The 13,837-nt window shown below is 38.9% G+C and overlaps 3 protein-coding genes across 4 annotated transcripts; 1 reads left to right on the top strand and 2 right to left on the bottom strand.

The window, feature by feature from the left end:
* Nucleotides 1-1,732: 1,732 nt before the first annotated feature.
* On the bottom strand, nucleotides 1,733-9,804 carry ofd1 (OFD1 centriole and centriolar satellite protein). The gene is made up of 23 exons (XM_008328556.3): nucleotides 9,187-9,804; nucleotides 8,979-9,093; nucleotides 8,695-8,898; nucleotides 8,545-8,613; nucleotides 8,428-8,455; nucleotides 8,238-8,342; nucleotides 8,017-8,153; nucleotides 7,704-7,877; nucleotides 7,515-7,621; nucleotides 7,308-7,427; nucleotides 6,941-7,014; nucleotides 6,774-6,865; nucleotides 6,497-6,686; nucleotides 5,947-6,077; nucleotides 5,687-5,798; nucleotides 4,132-4,845; nucleotides 3,910-4,051; nucleotides 3,721-3,812; nucleotides 3,276-3,404; nucleotides 2,678-2,841; nucleotides 2,425-2,592; nucleotides 2,259-2,329; nucleotides 1,733-1,936 (listed from the first exon to the last, which is right to left on the bottom strand). Exons 2-23 carry the CDS (start codon nucleotides 9,072-9,074, stop codon nucleotides 1,885-1,887), a joined length of 3,171 nt encoding a protein of 1,056 aa, XP_008326778.1. The 5' UTR covers nucleotides 9,075-9,093; nucleotides 9,187-9,804; the 3' UTR covers nucleotides 1,733-1,884.
* A 122-nt stretch (nucleotides 9,805-9,926) lies between these two features.
* Nucleotides 9,927-12,433, top strand: trappc2 (trafficking protein particle complex subunit 2). 2 transcript variants are annotated; one of them, XM_008328554.3, is made up of 5 exons: nucleotides 9,927-10,011; nucleotides 10,269-10,375; nucleotides 10,560-10,704; nucleotides 10,836-10,921; nucleotides 10,996-12,433. In XM_008328554.3, the coding sequence occupies exons 2-5, from the start codon at nucleotides 10,283-10,285 to the stop codon at nucleotides 11,092-11,094; spliced, it is 423 nt and encodes a 140-aa protein (XP_008326776.1). In that variant the 5' UTR covers nucleotides 9,927-10,011; nucleotides 10,269-10,282; the 3' UTR covers nucleotides 11,095-12,433. The 2 variants fall into 2 exon arrangements, with proteins under 2 accessions (XP_008326776.1, XP_008326777.1); XM_008328555.3 differs by having other exon boundaries at nucleotides 9,957-10,011; nucleotides 10,272-10,375.
* rab9a (RAB9A, member RAS oncogene family) lies at nucleotides 11,451-13,837 on the bottom strand. Its single transcript, XM_008328553.3, has 3 exons — nucleotides 13,744-13,837; nucleotides 13,324-13,443; nucleotides 11,451-13,196 (listed from the first exon to the last, which is right to left on the bottom strand). Exon 3 carries the CDS (start codon nucleotides 13,153-13,155, stop codon nucleotides 12,547-12,549), a length of 609 nt encoding a protein of 202 aa, XP_008326775.1. The 5' UTR covers nucleotides 13,156-13,196; nucleotides 13,324-13,443; nucleotides 13,744-13,837; the 3' UTR covers nucleotides 11,451-12,546.

Here is a 13,837-nt window from a genome sequence, read left to right as displayed (position 1 = left end):
GGGAGCTGCAGGACATCACCTCACGCTCTAAGGAATGTCTCAATTCCTACACATAAGGATGTTACACGCCAGCTCAAACAGTACACTGTACACACACACACAAACACACACATGAATACAGGTGATGCAGCCAACCACTGCAGATCAAGACACAAACTAAGCTACATTAACTGCCCCGACACTGTGCAGTACTAACCAGGCGTCTAACAAACTAATACATCAGTGTTGCTTTTGGCACTAACTCGAAGCAGAAAGTGTTTCGTGGCTGCTGTGCTGACGTTTCATTCATGCTGATTTTTTTAAATTTTTTTTTATTTGTGCGGGTGAAATTCCTGACGCGAGAGTCGTCTGTTGTCTTTTCATCACCTTTTGCTGGTGAAGCTTGAGACGTTGCACTATCCTTCAAAAAAAAAAAAAAAATAATAATAATGTGTTTGCCTACGATCTTGCTTTTTCTGTCCAGTCATCAACAAGGAATGTACGGTGTGTGTTTTAGCCACATTATACACAGGAAAGGCCTTACATACTGTCACAGACAAAATAATACGGTTTGAAATTTTCTTTTTATACAGTACGTACAGTACGTGAATCTTGTGCTTGTTTGTACGCTCAAAGGCAGTGATTACCTACTGTATACTTTGCCTGTGGTCCAATCTCAATATGAGACCAATCAACGGTTAATGATCTTCAGGTAGTACTGTAGTACTGTTACTTTTTATGCACCACTTGTAAGGCCTACAATAACACTACCTCAGGTGGGCACTAGGGCCTGTGCAACACTTCTAATGAGGTTTTAAAAATCATCAATCAACAATCTTTAATCAAAAAAATATTGCCTCAAATAATATTTTAAACCTTTTTTTTAATTGGGCAGCTCTAAAAACCATCAGTATTTATGATAAACATCTGTATTTGTATGAAATATCAAATCTTACTGCATAAAAATACACAATGATAATGGACTCTGAAGTGTGAATTCCAATAATAAATTACTCATTATTATTCCATAAAAACTTTCTTTTTCTTATTTTTTTTATAATTACATCTTTGTTGATGTACAGCTGTGATAATGCTGAAAAACCGTAATCTTTTTTAATTTTTTTTCCGGCTATAACTTGTGTTGTACAGTCTTGTAAACTGATACCAGTAGATGGCAGTGTTTGCCCGTTTTCCTCTTTTTCTAACATTTACCCTTTTATTCGCTTGCGTACTGTACGTGGTTAGCCTTTTTATTTTAGCTTCTTTCATTCGAATTACACTTGTATAAGTCTTGTTTTGTTTTTGATAGTCGATAGTATCCCATTATATTTGTGTATTTAAGGGCTTCCAAATAAATAGGAGAAACTGTTTTAGAGTTTACAGGGACAAATGTCTTTGCTGCCAGTCCTTTATACAAACACGAGGCAATCTGGAGAGAAATTAGCCAAAGGATAAACGCAGTTTGGACTCAGATATTTTTAGATTAGACAAATTTACAGTGTGAGATGAAAGATGACATCATCATATGGATGTCCAACATGGCATGTGTGTATGGTGTCTCCTGTTCAGTGGACCAAAAAAACAGAAAAGCTACCTATCAATCAGCAAAAAGACAACAATCCAGTATTTTTTAACGGCTGGAAATCCCTCAGTGTCTCGATTCAGTTGAACTGTTGTTTTTATTAAAATAAAAATGTAAATTTCTATCTATGACTGTGTGCTTATTTTACATTAATTATAAAAACACATTTGGTAAATTAAAATTAATTTTATTCAGAGGTGCCGCTGATTTACAAAAGTTTAAATATAAAATAAAAACATGGTGAAACAGAAAATTTAAACAGTTCTAGGCGGCTGCGGGGTGTGTGATCCTTCAGCACATAATCACAGTCTCTGTCATCCACTTCACCAGAAATCATCATCACCATCTTCATACTTGTGCGAATATGCAGCAATGCTGGGAAAAAATAAAAACAAAACTCAAGTTGATCAAAGGTCTTAGGAGAGAGGGAAAAAAACAAAACGAAACAAAATGAAAGTAGTCAAACACAATTTGTTTGGGGTTGACATTTAAACTACATAATTCCAACGCAAACAACAACGTTATCAAGAAGAGATGAGGAACCGTAGAAGAAATGAAGGGCTTTGAGAAACAGGATTATCTCAGCTCACGTACTGTACACCCCGGAGGGCGGCTGAACTTTCTCTGCCCTTCTGGAGTCTGCACTAAATACGTACGGTTTGTGTTCATTCAAATATGTTTAATGTTGAAAATGTACCTGTCTTCTTTTTCATCGGACATAGTCTTGTCTTCTGGGCTTGTATGTCCCATTTCTTCTCTTTCAGGGCTCTGGAACAAAATCCAAAAAAGATTAATTTAGACACAGACTTTTTTCCTGAAGGCGTCTTTAGCAGTGGTGTTTTAAACAGCGTGTGAAATCGCACTTTTGCATGCTGCTTCTCCCGGGCCTCCAGCACCATCTTCATGTACTTTTCCAAAGGGTTTTCTCCCTTAGTCTCCTCCAGGTCTACTTCAGGATCTTCTTTCTTGGTTGCAGTCCCCTCCTCTTCCTCTTTTCCTTCCTCATGCCTCATTTTCACTTCTTTTAAAAGCTTGTAATCAAATAAAGCTCGTTAGTACAGGACTCATTTAACGTACTTGAACGTCGGACGAATGAATGGCACATAGAACCAATACCTCCTCCTTCTCCAGCCTTTCAAGTTCTTGGAGCTCCCGTTCTTTGGCTTCCTCCAGCTCTCTTTGTCTGCGTTCCTGCCTTTCTTTCCGCTCTCTTTCCCAGCTCTGCTCCTCAGCCTCTTCATCTTCATCCCTCACAGATTCACCGGTGGTTTCTGGAACATCTTCAGTGCATATTATGACTACAATGTTACTTGTTCCTGATCCCAATGCAGTCAACAGAACTGTCTTCATTTTAGTTTAGTTTTTGTAAAAGAAATATCAAAATGATTTTAGTCGACTAAAATGCAATTTGTTGTTGACAAGAGGCTGCTGCAACTTTGCTGATTGGACCATGTCCCTGCCAGTGTTTTTGTCTTTGCCGGCTCTCCGTCATCATCATCTAATTCACCAGTAGTTTTTGTCTCAAAAAAGTCTTAAATTAACACTGATGTTGACTGACTGTTGGTTAAATCTGTTGTCATTTGGTGGAAAATGTAATGACGCTCCTGGTAATCAGTGTGAAAAATACAAGTCGTTTCATCTGATTACAGTAAACGCTTGCCAAACTTGTCATTTGAGGTCATTTCGGGGGGGAGGAGAGGGGCTAACCACTCACCCGCCTGATCTTCTGAAACTGCAAGGTCTTCTGGGAGGTCTTGTGGGCGGGGGACATCGGGTCCATCAGGGGCCCCCGCAGTGAGAGGGACGGCAGTGTCCAGGAGAAGCTCTGGAATGTGGCTGGGTTCTGGAAGGGAGACATTTACAAAGAGATCTTTTATGATGCCCCATAATGCAACAGGGACAGAGGACCAGCACAGAATACATAATCAGCTGCCCTTCATTTTCACCATTGTGCCGAGCCACTGAATGGACACTTTAGAGGTCGGTCGCACACTCATTAAAAAGCAAGCTTCCACAGAATCCCAAACCTCCCGACCGGATATACAGCATCTTGTTACAAAGAATTGATTCTAATTAATTACCAAGACAGTTGGGGGAAAAAAAAGAATTAAATCTTGTTATTGGAATATAATTTTATACTAAGTACAGGATTAAATTACCTGACAGAATCCCAGTGAGATCATCCAAACTGATTTTCTCAGGCTGAGGTGAAGACTCAGAGCTGGTGATGACTGTTTGCACCTTTGGTGGGCTGAAAATAAAAAAAGAGAGAAGAATACGGACATTGTTAGTCACTAACTGCAGGTGAGAACAAAAATGTACGTAAATGGTAAACTGTTGGATGTTACCTGGACTGGTTTCGTGTTGTGCTTTTAAGCTGAGGACTGAGAGGTGGACTAAACTCGGGGGAAAAGTCACCTAAGGTCACCACCGCATCCTTCTGTGGGTCATGAGTGCGATCTGGGAAAATCACTGGAGACACACGTGACTCTAGTGGGAGAGAAGTGTATTACTATTAATGAATGACAAAAATGTGTCTCTAAAAACTCTGAACTTTTTTTCAAACCCACCTTCAGTGATATCTTTGTGAGGTTCTCGTCTGGAGTTAAAGTTCGATGAAGAGGACAGAGGTCTAGATGGAGACGAACTCTGGTCCTGACCGTGTCCGTCTCTTAGGGGAACAGGGTCAGTCCATGAATGGAGACCATGCTGAGTGAAACCTGTGGACTTTGGAGGATCTAGATTGTCTAAGAACGTCACCCGTGGCTCTGCAGGTGTGAAAGTGCTCCTAGTCTTATAAGAAAACGACAATGAAGTTTGTGCATTTTGAGGGGAGGGCAATTTGTGTGTCATTTTTGTGTTGTGGGGCAAATGAGCCTGAGAACGATGAGATGTTTGTTTCCTGAGAAGAGACTTGAGCGGCAGAGAGGGCCGTGGTGACAGAGATCTGGGGGAGAGTGTGTGTGAGATGGTAGGGTTTGCTGCCCTCTGTTGGTAGTTCCTGTAGGCTTCCTCCAGAGTCTCAGCCTCTTTCTGCAGCTCCTGGAAACGGGCCATGGCCTCAGCCACCAGGTCATTGTCAGAGCCTGGAGACTCACACCAAGGGTCCTTGTGTCCTCGCCATGCCCCGTCTGGTTTATAAATATCATCACAACCCACACTGGAGCTCAGCAGAGCTTTGTCCACATAGATATCAGGTGGAACCAGCTTGCCAGCAGTGAACTCGAGCACTGAGCGATCGACAAGCGAGGGCTTGGGATTACGCAGCACTTCGTTCTCGAGAGCTGACAGGTTTTGAAGGACGACATAAAAGAAAAGGGAAACAGAAAGGAATAGGACAGCAAACAAAAGAAGAGTTGAGAACTAATAGAGAAAAAAACCAACCACCATAAAAGAACATGGAGTGTCTAATTTCTAACAAGAATTAACATGCATTTAAAAAAAACAAGTTCTAATTCACTTCAACAATATGGCTTTCTTTTTGTTTAAATCAATAATTCTTTGATGATAACAGAACAGGGCTAGAATCAATGTTGTTTAATTCTTGAATGTTTCAAGTGCAAAACAATAACCAATTACTATTGAATATACTAGAGCTAGCAATGCTTTGCTTGTGTCAATTTAGCAGTCTGATGTTTTTTTTCTAAGGGTGTTCTTCTACGATCTTGTCTTGCATAAAATGTAATTTCAATTCCTTCATTTTATCAGTTTCTTCTTGTAACATGAATTAGTAAAGAAAGTTTCTTCTTGTAACATGAATTAGTAATAAGATATTAGATAGATATAGAGATATTATGGTGATTATAGCTACTGAAAAACTGTATCCTAGATTTCAGAAATGTAATGATCTGTTGAAACCCCTAGGATCCCCTCAAACAGTTGTGTTTGATTAGAAGACGATTCATGTTGCATTACACCAGTCATGATATTCTGAGCATGTTCAGTGGGTTGCTACGTCTTCATTCAATTACTGCGACTTGATGTCTTTCAAATATTTTCAATCCATGACTGATTAAAAAAGAAAGCCGTTTCTGGAAAGAAGAGCTGAAGAACAGATGGTACTAACTTCTACACACACAGGTTGAAATCACATCACACACATGCATGTTCTGTTTACAAAGATACCTTGTTGTGTTTGGAAAAGCTGGAGCTTGAGATCTTCAACACGATTGGTTGTCCAGTGTAATTTCTCCTCGCACTCAATCAGCTGAGCCTTTAGCTGAGCACAGCGCTCCATCTGCGGACACCCACGGGTCATAGGTTAAGGGTCATCGCATGAACTGTTCTCTCACATTTGACCGTAGTTTTGAGAATAAATGTCATGGTAAAAAGCAGAACACGGTTTCCCACACTGGCTGAAAGAGTGAGTCTTTGATGTCACTGACCTCAACCTGGAGCTGAGTCTGCAGCACCTGTTTCTGCTTGTCAAACTCTTCCTCTTTAAGTCTGCAAGCACTCTGCAAACTCCGGAGCTCCACCTGCAAGGCCAGATGTTCACTGGATGGTTTGTCCAGATCTGCAAGAGACGGTATCAGAGTCAAAACCCAGGAGAATTGGTTTCTTAAACTAAAAACGATCCTGTTTCTAAATACTCGTCTAATTCAGTGAAGAAAAAAGGCCGTAATAACGTCAAGGAATAGATTCAAGATGCCCTTTTTATTTGCTGCGTATAAATTCTGGCAGCACGAATCTTCAGGACACAGTTGTTTGCTCCACATGGCTTTTCTCACAAAGATCACCAACTTCAATCTTCAAAAATAAGTGCTTTATATTCTTTTGGGAGAACATTTTATGCTGACACGCAGGCTGTTTAGTTTAGTGGAAATCACAGTGATATTTATCTTATGGTTATTAACCAGGCAGGAAAACGACTCAAATGTTGGCAAAAACGGTTCCTCCTGTTAGATATTAGATGGAACTGCAGCTGTTCCTCACCAGTGTGGAGGAGTCTGTTCTCCTCCTGGGCTTCGTCAAGCTGTTTCCTCAGCAGCCGCGTCTGTCCGTGCAGCTCTGCTCTCTCCTTCTTTAAGGTGGTGTAGTCACTCATCGTCTCCAGTCTCTCTTGAAGCAGCTCCTTCTGCTGAGTCAGCATCGGAATCTGCTGCCGGGCTATGTCCAGCTCAAGCTAGCAAACAAAAAGTGAGTGATTAATGGGTAGAAAAGGTTAACAACGTTAAAACCTGAGGACTGAAACCTGGGCGAAGATTCTCACCTGCAGGCGTCTCAGCTCTGACACGACTCTACTGTGCTCCTCTAGTCTGGAATCAATTGCAGCAGTTTCTCTTTGGATGCGAGCTGTTTCCACTGAGACAGAGGGGAAAAAAAAGTTGAAAGATTATTCTGGACATTAAAAGTCCCTCAGGACCAGTGTCATCTCACCTTTGTTCCTGGTCTCGCTTTCAGTGAGTGCTTCTGTTCTTCTTATGTATTCTTCTTTAAGTTCAAGCTGATACCTACATTTCACAAAATAAATAAAACAAGTATTCAAAGTTGAAAATTAACCGTAGCTAAACATAAAAATTAACATATTTACATTTGGATGAATAATGTGCAGTCTACAATATTTCAAAATAAACATAAAAAATCTGTGTTATTTTTATTTCATTGTTTTTAATGTCCGGCCTCCAAGTTGTCTGTCCAAACATAGTTGGTGACCTCTGCCCTACAATCAGTTTGTTTTTCATTTGGGCAAAATAGGCCAACAAAAATCTCTGATTTGAAGACAAATCTTTATATAAATAAATACCTGGACAGGTCGTTCTTCAGCCTTTGGTCGTATGTTTCCTCCATGGTCCTTATGGACAACTCTCTCCTCCGCAGCAGCTCCTCTGTGGTCTTCACCTTCTCCTCCTGAACCTGACACGTTCTATTTTAGCACACGGGGCTTTAGTCTCATTGCAAAAACACGGCGATGTTTGACTCAGGTAACTGATTTCAGAATAATCACTCTCACTTTTCCAAAGACTCCTCTTTCATCCTTAGCTCGTTCTCCCTGTTTCGCAACTTTTCAATTTCTCTCAGCACAGACTGTCTCTGAGTGTACAAGTTTTTTTCTTCAATCTGAAACAAAATAAAATCAAAGGGCTAGAATAAGAGATTTCCAAATAAGTCATCTTTACAGAGACGTTGGCATCTACTGTACCTGCATCTGCTTTTCCAGCCGTTCGATGGCATTTTTCTCTCGATCCATCAGTGCCTTCGCCTTCAGCTCATATGTTCTCTCCAGCTCTTTTTTCAAGTCATCAAATTCTTTTTGGAATTTGCATTTTTCCTCCATCCTCACTTTGGCGATCTCCACTTCTTTAAAGTGTTGCAACTATGAAAAATTGAAATCAAACACACAAACGATTGTGTCTGTATTTTTACAACGTACTTTACTGCAGAAATGGATATACAATTGTTTTTAAGATATATTTATTGTTCACAATGGTATTTACTTTGGACTATAAACGTACTTTTGTGTTCATTTCTGTCTCCAGCTGCGCTCCCATTTCTGTTCTGTAGGTGGCCAGCTGTGTTTGGAATGAAAACCATCTGTCTCCGGTGTGACTAAAGCTCTCATATTCCTTATCAATCATTTTCATCTTCTCAACTGTTCAGGACGGGGCACAAGATTGTTTTAATTAATGCAACAAAAGACAGTCTGAAGAAAACACAAGTTGTCACGTTGACTGACCTAGAGATTCTCCAAAGGTTGCTATGCCTGTCTGTGTGTCTGCATCATGGCACATAGCTTGTGTATTATGACGTGCAAGTTGTGATAGAAGGCTCAAAAGAAATCCTGAAGAAGAAAAAAAAAAAAAAATCACTGACAAGAGTAGGTGGAAGAGACTGTTTTGTTAGAGAGAACAAAATATAAAACAAACCTTTATCCTTGTTATCTGGATTTTCTAACTGTTGAACCAGAAAAAAGTCAACATTTATTTTTATCATTTTTTTAATGCTTAAAACATTTCAACATAACAAATTTAATTTTCATTTACCAGGGATTTGTAGAGGGGTGAATCAGGACTTATTTTAAGCAAATGAAGAAGATCTTCTTTTCTGAAAACCTGACAAAAAGGTAAAAATAAATACGTATATATGCAGCTTCATTTTACAAACTGTTATTTGTAAATACGGGTCATACTCACTTTGTCTTTGCCCAGTCCACTCTCAGGGTAGAACACAGAGAGAGTGTACTCATACCCTGACGTGCACAGATGATCGGCTACTATGCTGTTAGAGACAGAGACCATCAAAGGTTCTGCTTTTGCAGATACTGGCTTTGGAACTGGTTCTCCTGCAGCCAATTGTGGCTGTTTTAACTCCTGGATGAGCTGATTCCTCAGCTGTGTCTGCGAGAAATGAAGCAAGAATGAAGGAGATCAGTGTCTCACTGAGCTCACTGCAGGCAAAACACAGCGTGGCGACTTACTTTTAGCGTATCAAGCACTCCTCTGTTTTTAAAAGTTTGATAGAGTCTCTTCCGGAGCTCATCTGGAGAAAGAGCGTCTTCCTTGGTCGCGTACATAACCGCAGAATGTGCAGGACTTCATACAAGGTAAACAAAAGGAGGAAGCCAAGCAACGTAAATACGAGCACAACAAACGCACAGAAAGGAACGTTTTTTAAAATTACCATACCTCCTGCATGTGTTATGATTCCACAGCTAATCCTAGTTGATACAACAGCGATTCCTTTAAAGAGACTAGTTAAGAAATACTACTTAAAAGCCTCTGAGGAGGTGTGTTTCTGACATTTAAAATCCAACGGAAATTCGCTATTGCCAGTGTTATGCGCAATCTGGTTCTCTCCCGATCTGTCGTCCTTGCGCGTCCACACGCTTTGTTCCTTTTATTTTGACACTAACTCTTTCCTTAATGTAAAACCACAATGTGTTTTATTTTTCCTCTCACACCGTTTAAAACACTCGGTGGCTAATAACAACTGACATGCATGCCATGTTTTTAAACCATTCAGCTGTAATATGACTCTGATTAAATAAAACTTTGCTTTTTTGCTTCTTTACCGCAATTGGAATCCATTTAGTTGCCCAACAGTCTCACTTCATTATAACACTTACATGTGTTGTCTATTTTGTACATTTTTCTATTATTATTATTATTTATTCCATTGTGCATCATGTTATAACAACCTATTTACTCGTGTGCCTTCACGCAAACAGGGCGCGCGCAGTCCAAAATGAAGGCGTGAGTCAGGGAACCAGACGACACAATACACCAGCCAGACGAACAGTGATGACGCAATAATAAACGCAAAACAAAATAATAAAAAGAAATATAAATCATTACCATTAAACAATATTTATACTCGCAAAAGATAAATATCTGATAATAGTAATAGTTTTGTTTTTTTACAACCTGCCAGATAAACGTATTCGATTCGAGACTTATTTCGTCATAATTTCGCGACTGCTCCTGCTGCCGTCCAGGAACTGAATTTGACAGGTAAACAAATGTCCATTTTAAACGTAACTGTTTTATCTGCTATGACAATTGGCTCCTGGTAATATTTACAATACATATATAATGTGTTATCTTTATTGAAATACAAAAATATTGGATTTAAAGGAAATGTACCTTGCGAATGCTACTGCTAACGTTTGTTTGCTAACTAATATCATCAGTCAAAACAGTGGGGGTTTTGGTGGATTTCTAAAACGGCTTTTATTTAATTTGTTTTATTTCCACATTGCTGCATCAAGAAGAAGGAGAAACCATGTCTGGAAGTTTTTATTTTGTTATGGTTGGTCATCATGACAACCCCGTGTTTGAGATGGAATTTCTTCCTGCGGGGAAACCAGAATCAAAGGTAAAGAAAAAATCTGTTCGTGTAACTAACGTTCCTAATATATGTTTTATCTTGTCTGTGGTATTCATTAACGATAAAGTTTACCATAACTCAAAATAATGAGGAACAAATAAAGCATGTGATGAATAATGACTACACTGAATGTCAGTTTTATTCGAACAAATGTTTCCCTTACGACCACCAGGACGACCATCGTCATTTGAACCAGTTCATAGCACATGCAGCTCTAGATTTGGTGGATGAAAACATGTGGCTGTCCAACAACATGTACTTGAAAACTGTGGACAAGTTCAACGAGTGGTTTGTTTCTGCCTTTGTCACTGCAGGACATATCCTTTTTCTCTTGGTTACTATAACTACTATTTAATCTTTTGTTCAATTTTGTTTTCTGTTTGATTTATTCTTGTATATCTAATACTATTATGTATTTGGGCTTATACTCCTTAATTGTTTGCTGTACATATAAGATTCATCATGCTACATGATGTAAGACAAGAAGACGGAATCAAAAACTTCTTCAATGATGTGTATGATTTGTACATTAAGGTAAGCCACCTTAGTGTTTTAATCACATGGTTAAAGGTTTGTTTAAAATCTAAATGAAATACTTTGTGTTCCAGTTTGCAATGAATCCGTTCTATGAAATCAACACACCAATCCGCTCGACAGCTTTTGAGAGGAAAGTCCAGTTTCTTGGAAAGAAACATCTCCTGAGTTAATTATTTTTAATATGTCTAAATCATGCCCATGTTGTACATATACAGTATCATACACTTCATGTCTGTTTTGCCCATGTTTGTCAAATATAGTACAAATGATTTTCTGATCAAGTTTTTTCCCTCAGCACACTGCACCATTTAAAGTTCATTATTTTATTTATCTCATGCAAGTTCTCTCATCAATATTTGCCTTAAATGGCCCAAAAACTTTAATTTACACACAAAATTCTTGATCAGTAATACACATGACAAAATCCCAGTCCAAGAAGGCTTCAGTTAATTTTATTACCTTTATTACATTTTCCTTTAGGGTCATTGGATTGAAAAAAAAAAGGTTATTTTTAGGCAACAAATGCTTAAAGTGAGAACTCATAAGGTAGTTTAATTCATGTTTAGTTTAGCAGAAGTACATTTGAAAGTTTCAATGAAATCCAGTTGGTCAGAAGTATTCCTATTTCTTAAGTCATTTATGTTTGTTTTTGTTTTTTTAATGATGAGGTTTTATTTTGAAAAAAAAAAAAAAATATCCATAATCCTGCAAGAATCATTATTTAGAACAATATTTGAAAGAATAATTATAACAATTATTTAAAAAAAAAACGTAATCATGACTTCTTTTACTTACACTTCTCTGAAGAAAACACTAATCCTAATTAATGACTTGAGGTAAAAACAGCTCCAAAATAAGTGTCCAGAAGAGTTTATGAACACGTCATGCAACTTTAATTTATCTTAACTTGTTTTTAGTCTTCTGTTAAGGGATCTTGTCCCTCACTATATCAGCACATAGCCAATAATCTATTTACTATGTAGAATGTGCAAACAAGATGTAAAGGTGCAATACTTACAACAAACCTTAATTTGTTAGTTACAATATAGTGCTTCAGCAACTTTAAATTCTTCAGAATGAAAGTTATTTGTCACAAATTACTTTAAAGTAGTATTAATTTCTAAATAGAAATGTTAAGATTATGATGTTTTTGCACTGTCACAATCTGGAATGAAGTGTAAAGATCCTGAGTGTACTGCTAAAGTACACTTTTCCACATACATATGCAAGCAAGTCATTATTTAGTTTTGCAAAAAGAATAGCACATTAAGTCAACAGAAACTATTACGTTCACTCCCCTAATGATTTTAAGCCTTCACACAGACTTAGTTCAGCTCAACATATCCTTTTATATAATCTGTGGCAGTTTAGGCAATTCATTTCATATTTACTTCTACTTGACTTTAGGATGTAAAGTAGTGCTTCATCTCTGAATTCATCGAGCCAACGTGGTGTTAACATAATCAAACCTTTAACAGTAAAAGAAATCGGTAAAAGAAATCAAAAAAAGGCAGTAGCTCATTTTTTGTTTAAATATTATGTTACTACAGCATTGTGCACCTACAGCCTCGTTGCACAACAGGCATAACAGAAAAATGTGAAACGGTGAGTACTCCTGGGTGTTATGAACAGCACATGGCAGCAGAGCGAGGCTTTCTGTGGAGCTTGATTGTGTCTGTGGGGATGAGGTGTTCAGTTCTTTCATCCAATGCCAACACTCTACGCACTGCTTCCTGAAAGGCCACTGCTACATTAGTGGCATCCTTGGCACTGGTCTCATAATAGGGGTAGTCACCGTTGTCCTTGCACCACTGCTGAGCCTCCTCAGTTGTCACCTGTCGCTCCGTCACATCCAATTTGTTGCCCAACACAACAAACGGGAACTTCTCCGGTTCTTTGACATCGGCATAGTAGATGAACTCCTTCTTCCAGTTCCCTAGGTTGAGAAAACTCTGGTTGTCGTCGACACTGAAAGTCAGCAGGCAGCAGTCGGAGCCACGGTAGAAAGGAGTCCTCAGACTGCGGAAGCGCTCCTGACCGGCGGTGTCCCAGATCTGCAGGGTCACCTGGTGTCCATCCACTTCCAGGTCCTTGTTGAGGAACTCCACGCCAATGGTGTGGAACAAGTGAGCATCGAACTTGTTGGTGACATAACGATTCATGAGGGAGCTCTTGCCTACACCTCCATCACCGAGTAGGATAACTTTGAGCAGGGATGTCTTGGAGGTCATGGTTATTCACTTTGGGTCTGAGAACTTTGGAAACACGTTGCCTACAGGGAGAGATCACAGTGAGAAAGATGCTCCCATCAATGCCATACTGGTATATGTCACCATGTTTAGGAAACCGTTTTCTTTAACTGGTAAGAATGCATGAGCACTGGTGGATCGCTGCCTCACCTCTGATTGATTTGGTCTCTTCCACTGGTCCAGATCATGTGCTGTAAAACCCAGGTCTTTGGTCACATGCTCATTTACTTAATGTTGATGTGAACTGCCATGAAAGTTAAGTTCACCCAACTGAAACAAGGCATAACAACAACAAGGTTTCTGATTAACAGAGTACAGTAAACGAGTAACAGCTGAGAACGACTAAAGAAAACATTATTTTTAGTAATCTGCATTTAGACATTAGCGTAAATTAAAACGTACTTCTGCAAGACATAAAAATAATAAATGACACGTTTTATTTAATATATAAATACTACCTGTTAGTGAGGTGTTAGCTGTGCTAAAACAAGTGAAACAGCTGGACTACATCAATAATTACACCATCAGTTAGCTTCGGTTTACCCACAGTAATTATTGGTGAAAACCTACCTTGCAGTCAGGGCCCAACGCAATCGGCGAGAAAGAAAGACGGAAAAACAGGAACAATATTAAAACATATGTTTGACAGCTAGCAGCTTTAGCT

This window comes from Cynoglossus semilaevis, chromosome 16, assembly GCF_000523025.1.
Source record: "Cynoglossus semilaevis isolate Cse_v1.0 chromosome 16, Cse_v1.0, whole genome shotgun sequence".
Lineage (NCBI taxonomy): Eukaryota > Metazoa > Chordata > Actinopteri > Pleuronectiformes > Cynoglossidae > Cynoglossus > Cynoglossus semilaevis.
This window is presented reverse-complemented; position numbering and strand designations above follow the sequence as displayed.

Coding starts and splice junctions, on each gene's coding strand:
- ofd1 (XM_008328556.3), bottom strand. CDS start 9,074: ATGTACGCGACCAAGGAAGACGCTCTTTCTCCAGATGAGCTCCGGAAG. Junction 8,614..8,694: donor GTGGACTGGGCAAAGACAAA/GTGAGTATGACC, acceptor CCTTTTTGTCAG/GTTTTCAGAAAAGAAGATCT. Junction 2,330..2,424: donor GGGAGAAGCAGCATGCAAAA/GTGCGATTTCAC, acceptor ATTTTGTTCCAG/AGCCCTGAAAGAGAAGAAAT.
- trappc2 (XM_008328554.3), top strand. CDS start 10,283: ATGTCTGGAAGTTTTTATTTTGTTATGGTTGGTCATCATGACAACCCC. Junction 10,376..10,559: donor CGGGGAAACCAGAATCAAAG/GTAAAGAAAAAA, acceptor TACGACCACCAG/GACGACCATCGTCATTTGAA. Junction 10,705..10,835: donor TGCCTTTGTCACTGCAGGAC/ATATCCTTTTTC, acceptor TGTTTGCTGTAC/ATATAAGATTCATCATGCTA.
- rab9a (XM_008328553.3), bottom strand. CDS start 13,155: ATGACCTCCAAGACATCCCTGCTCAAAGTTATCCTACTCGGTGATGGA.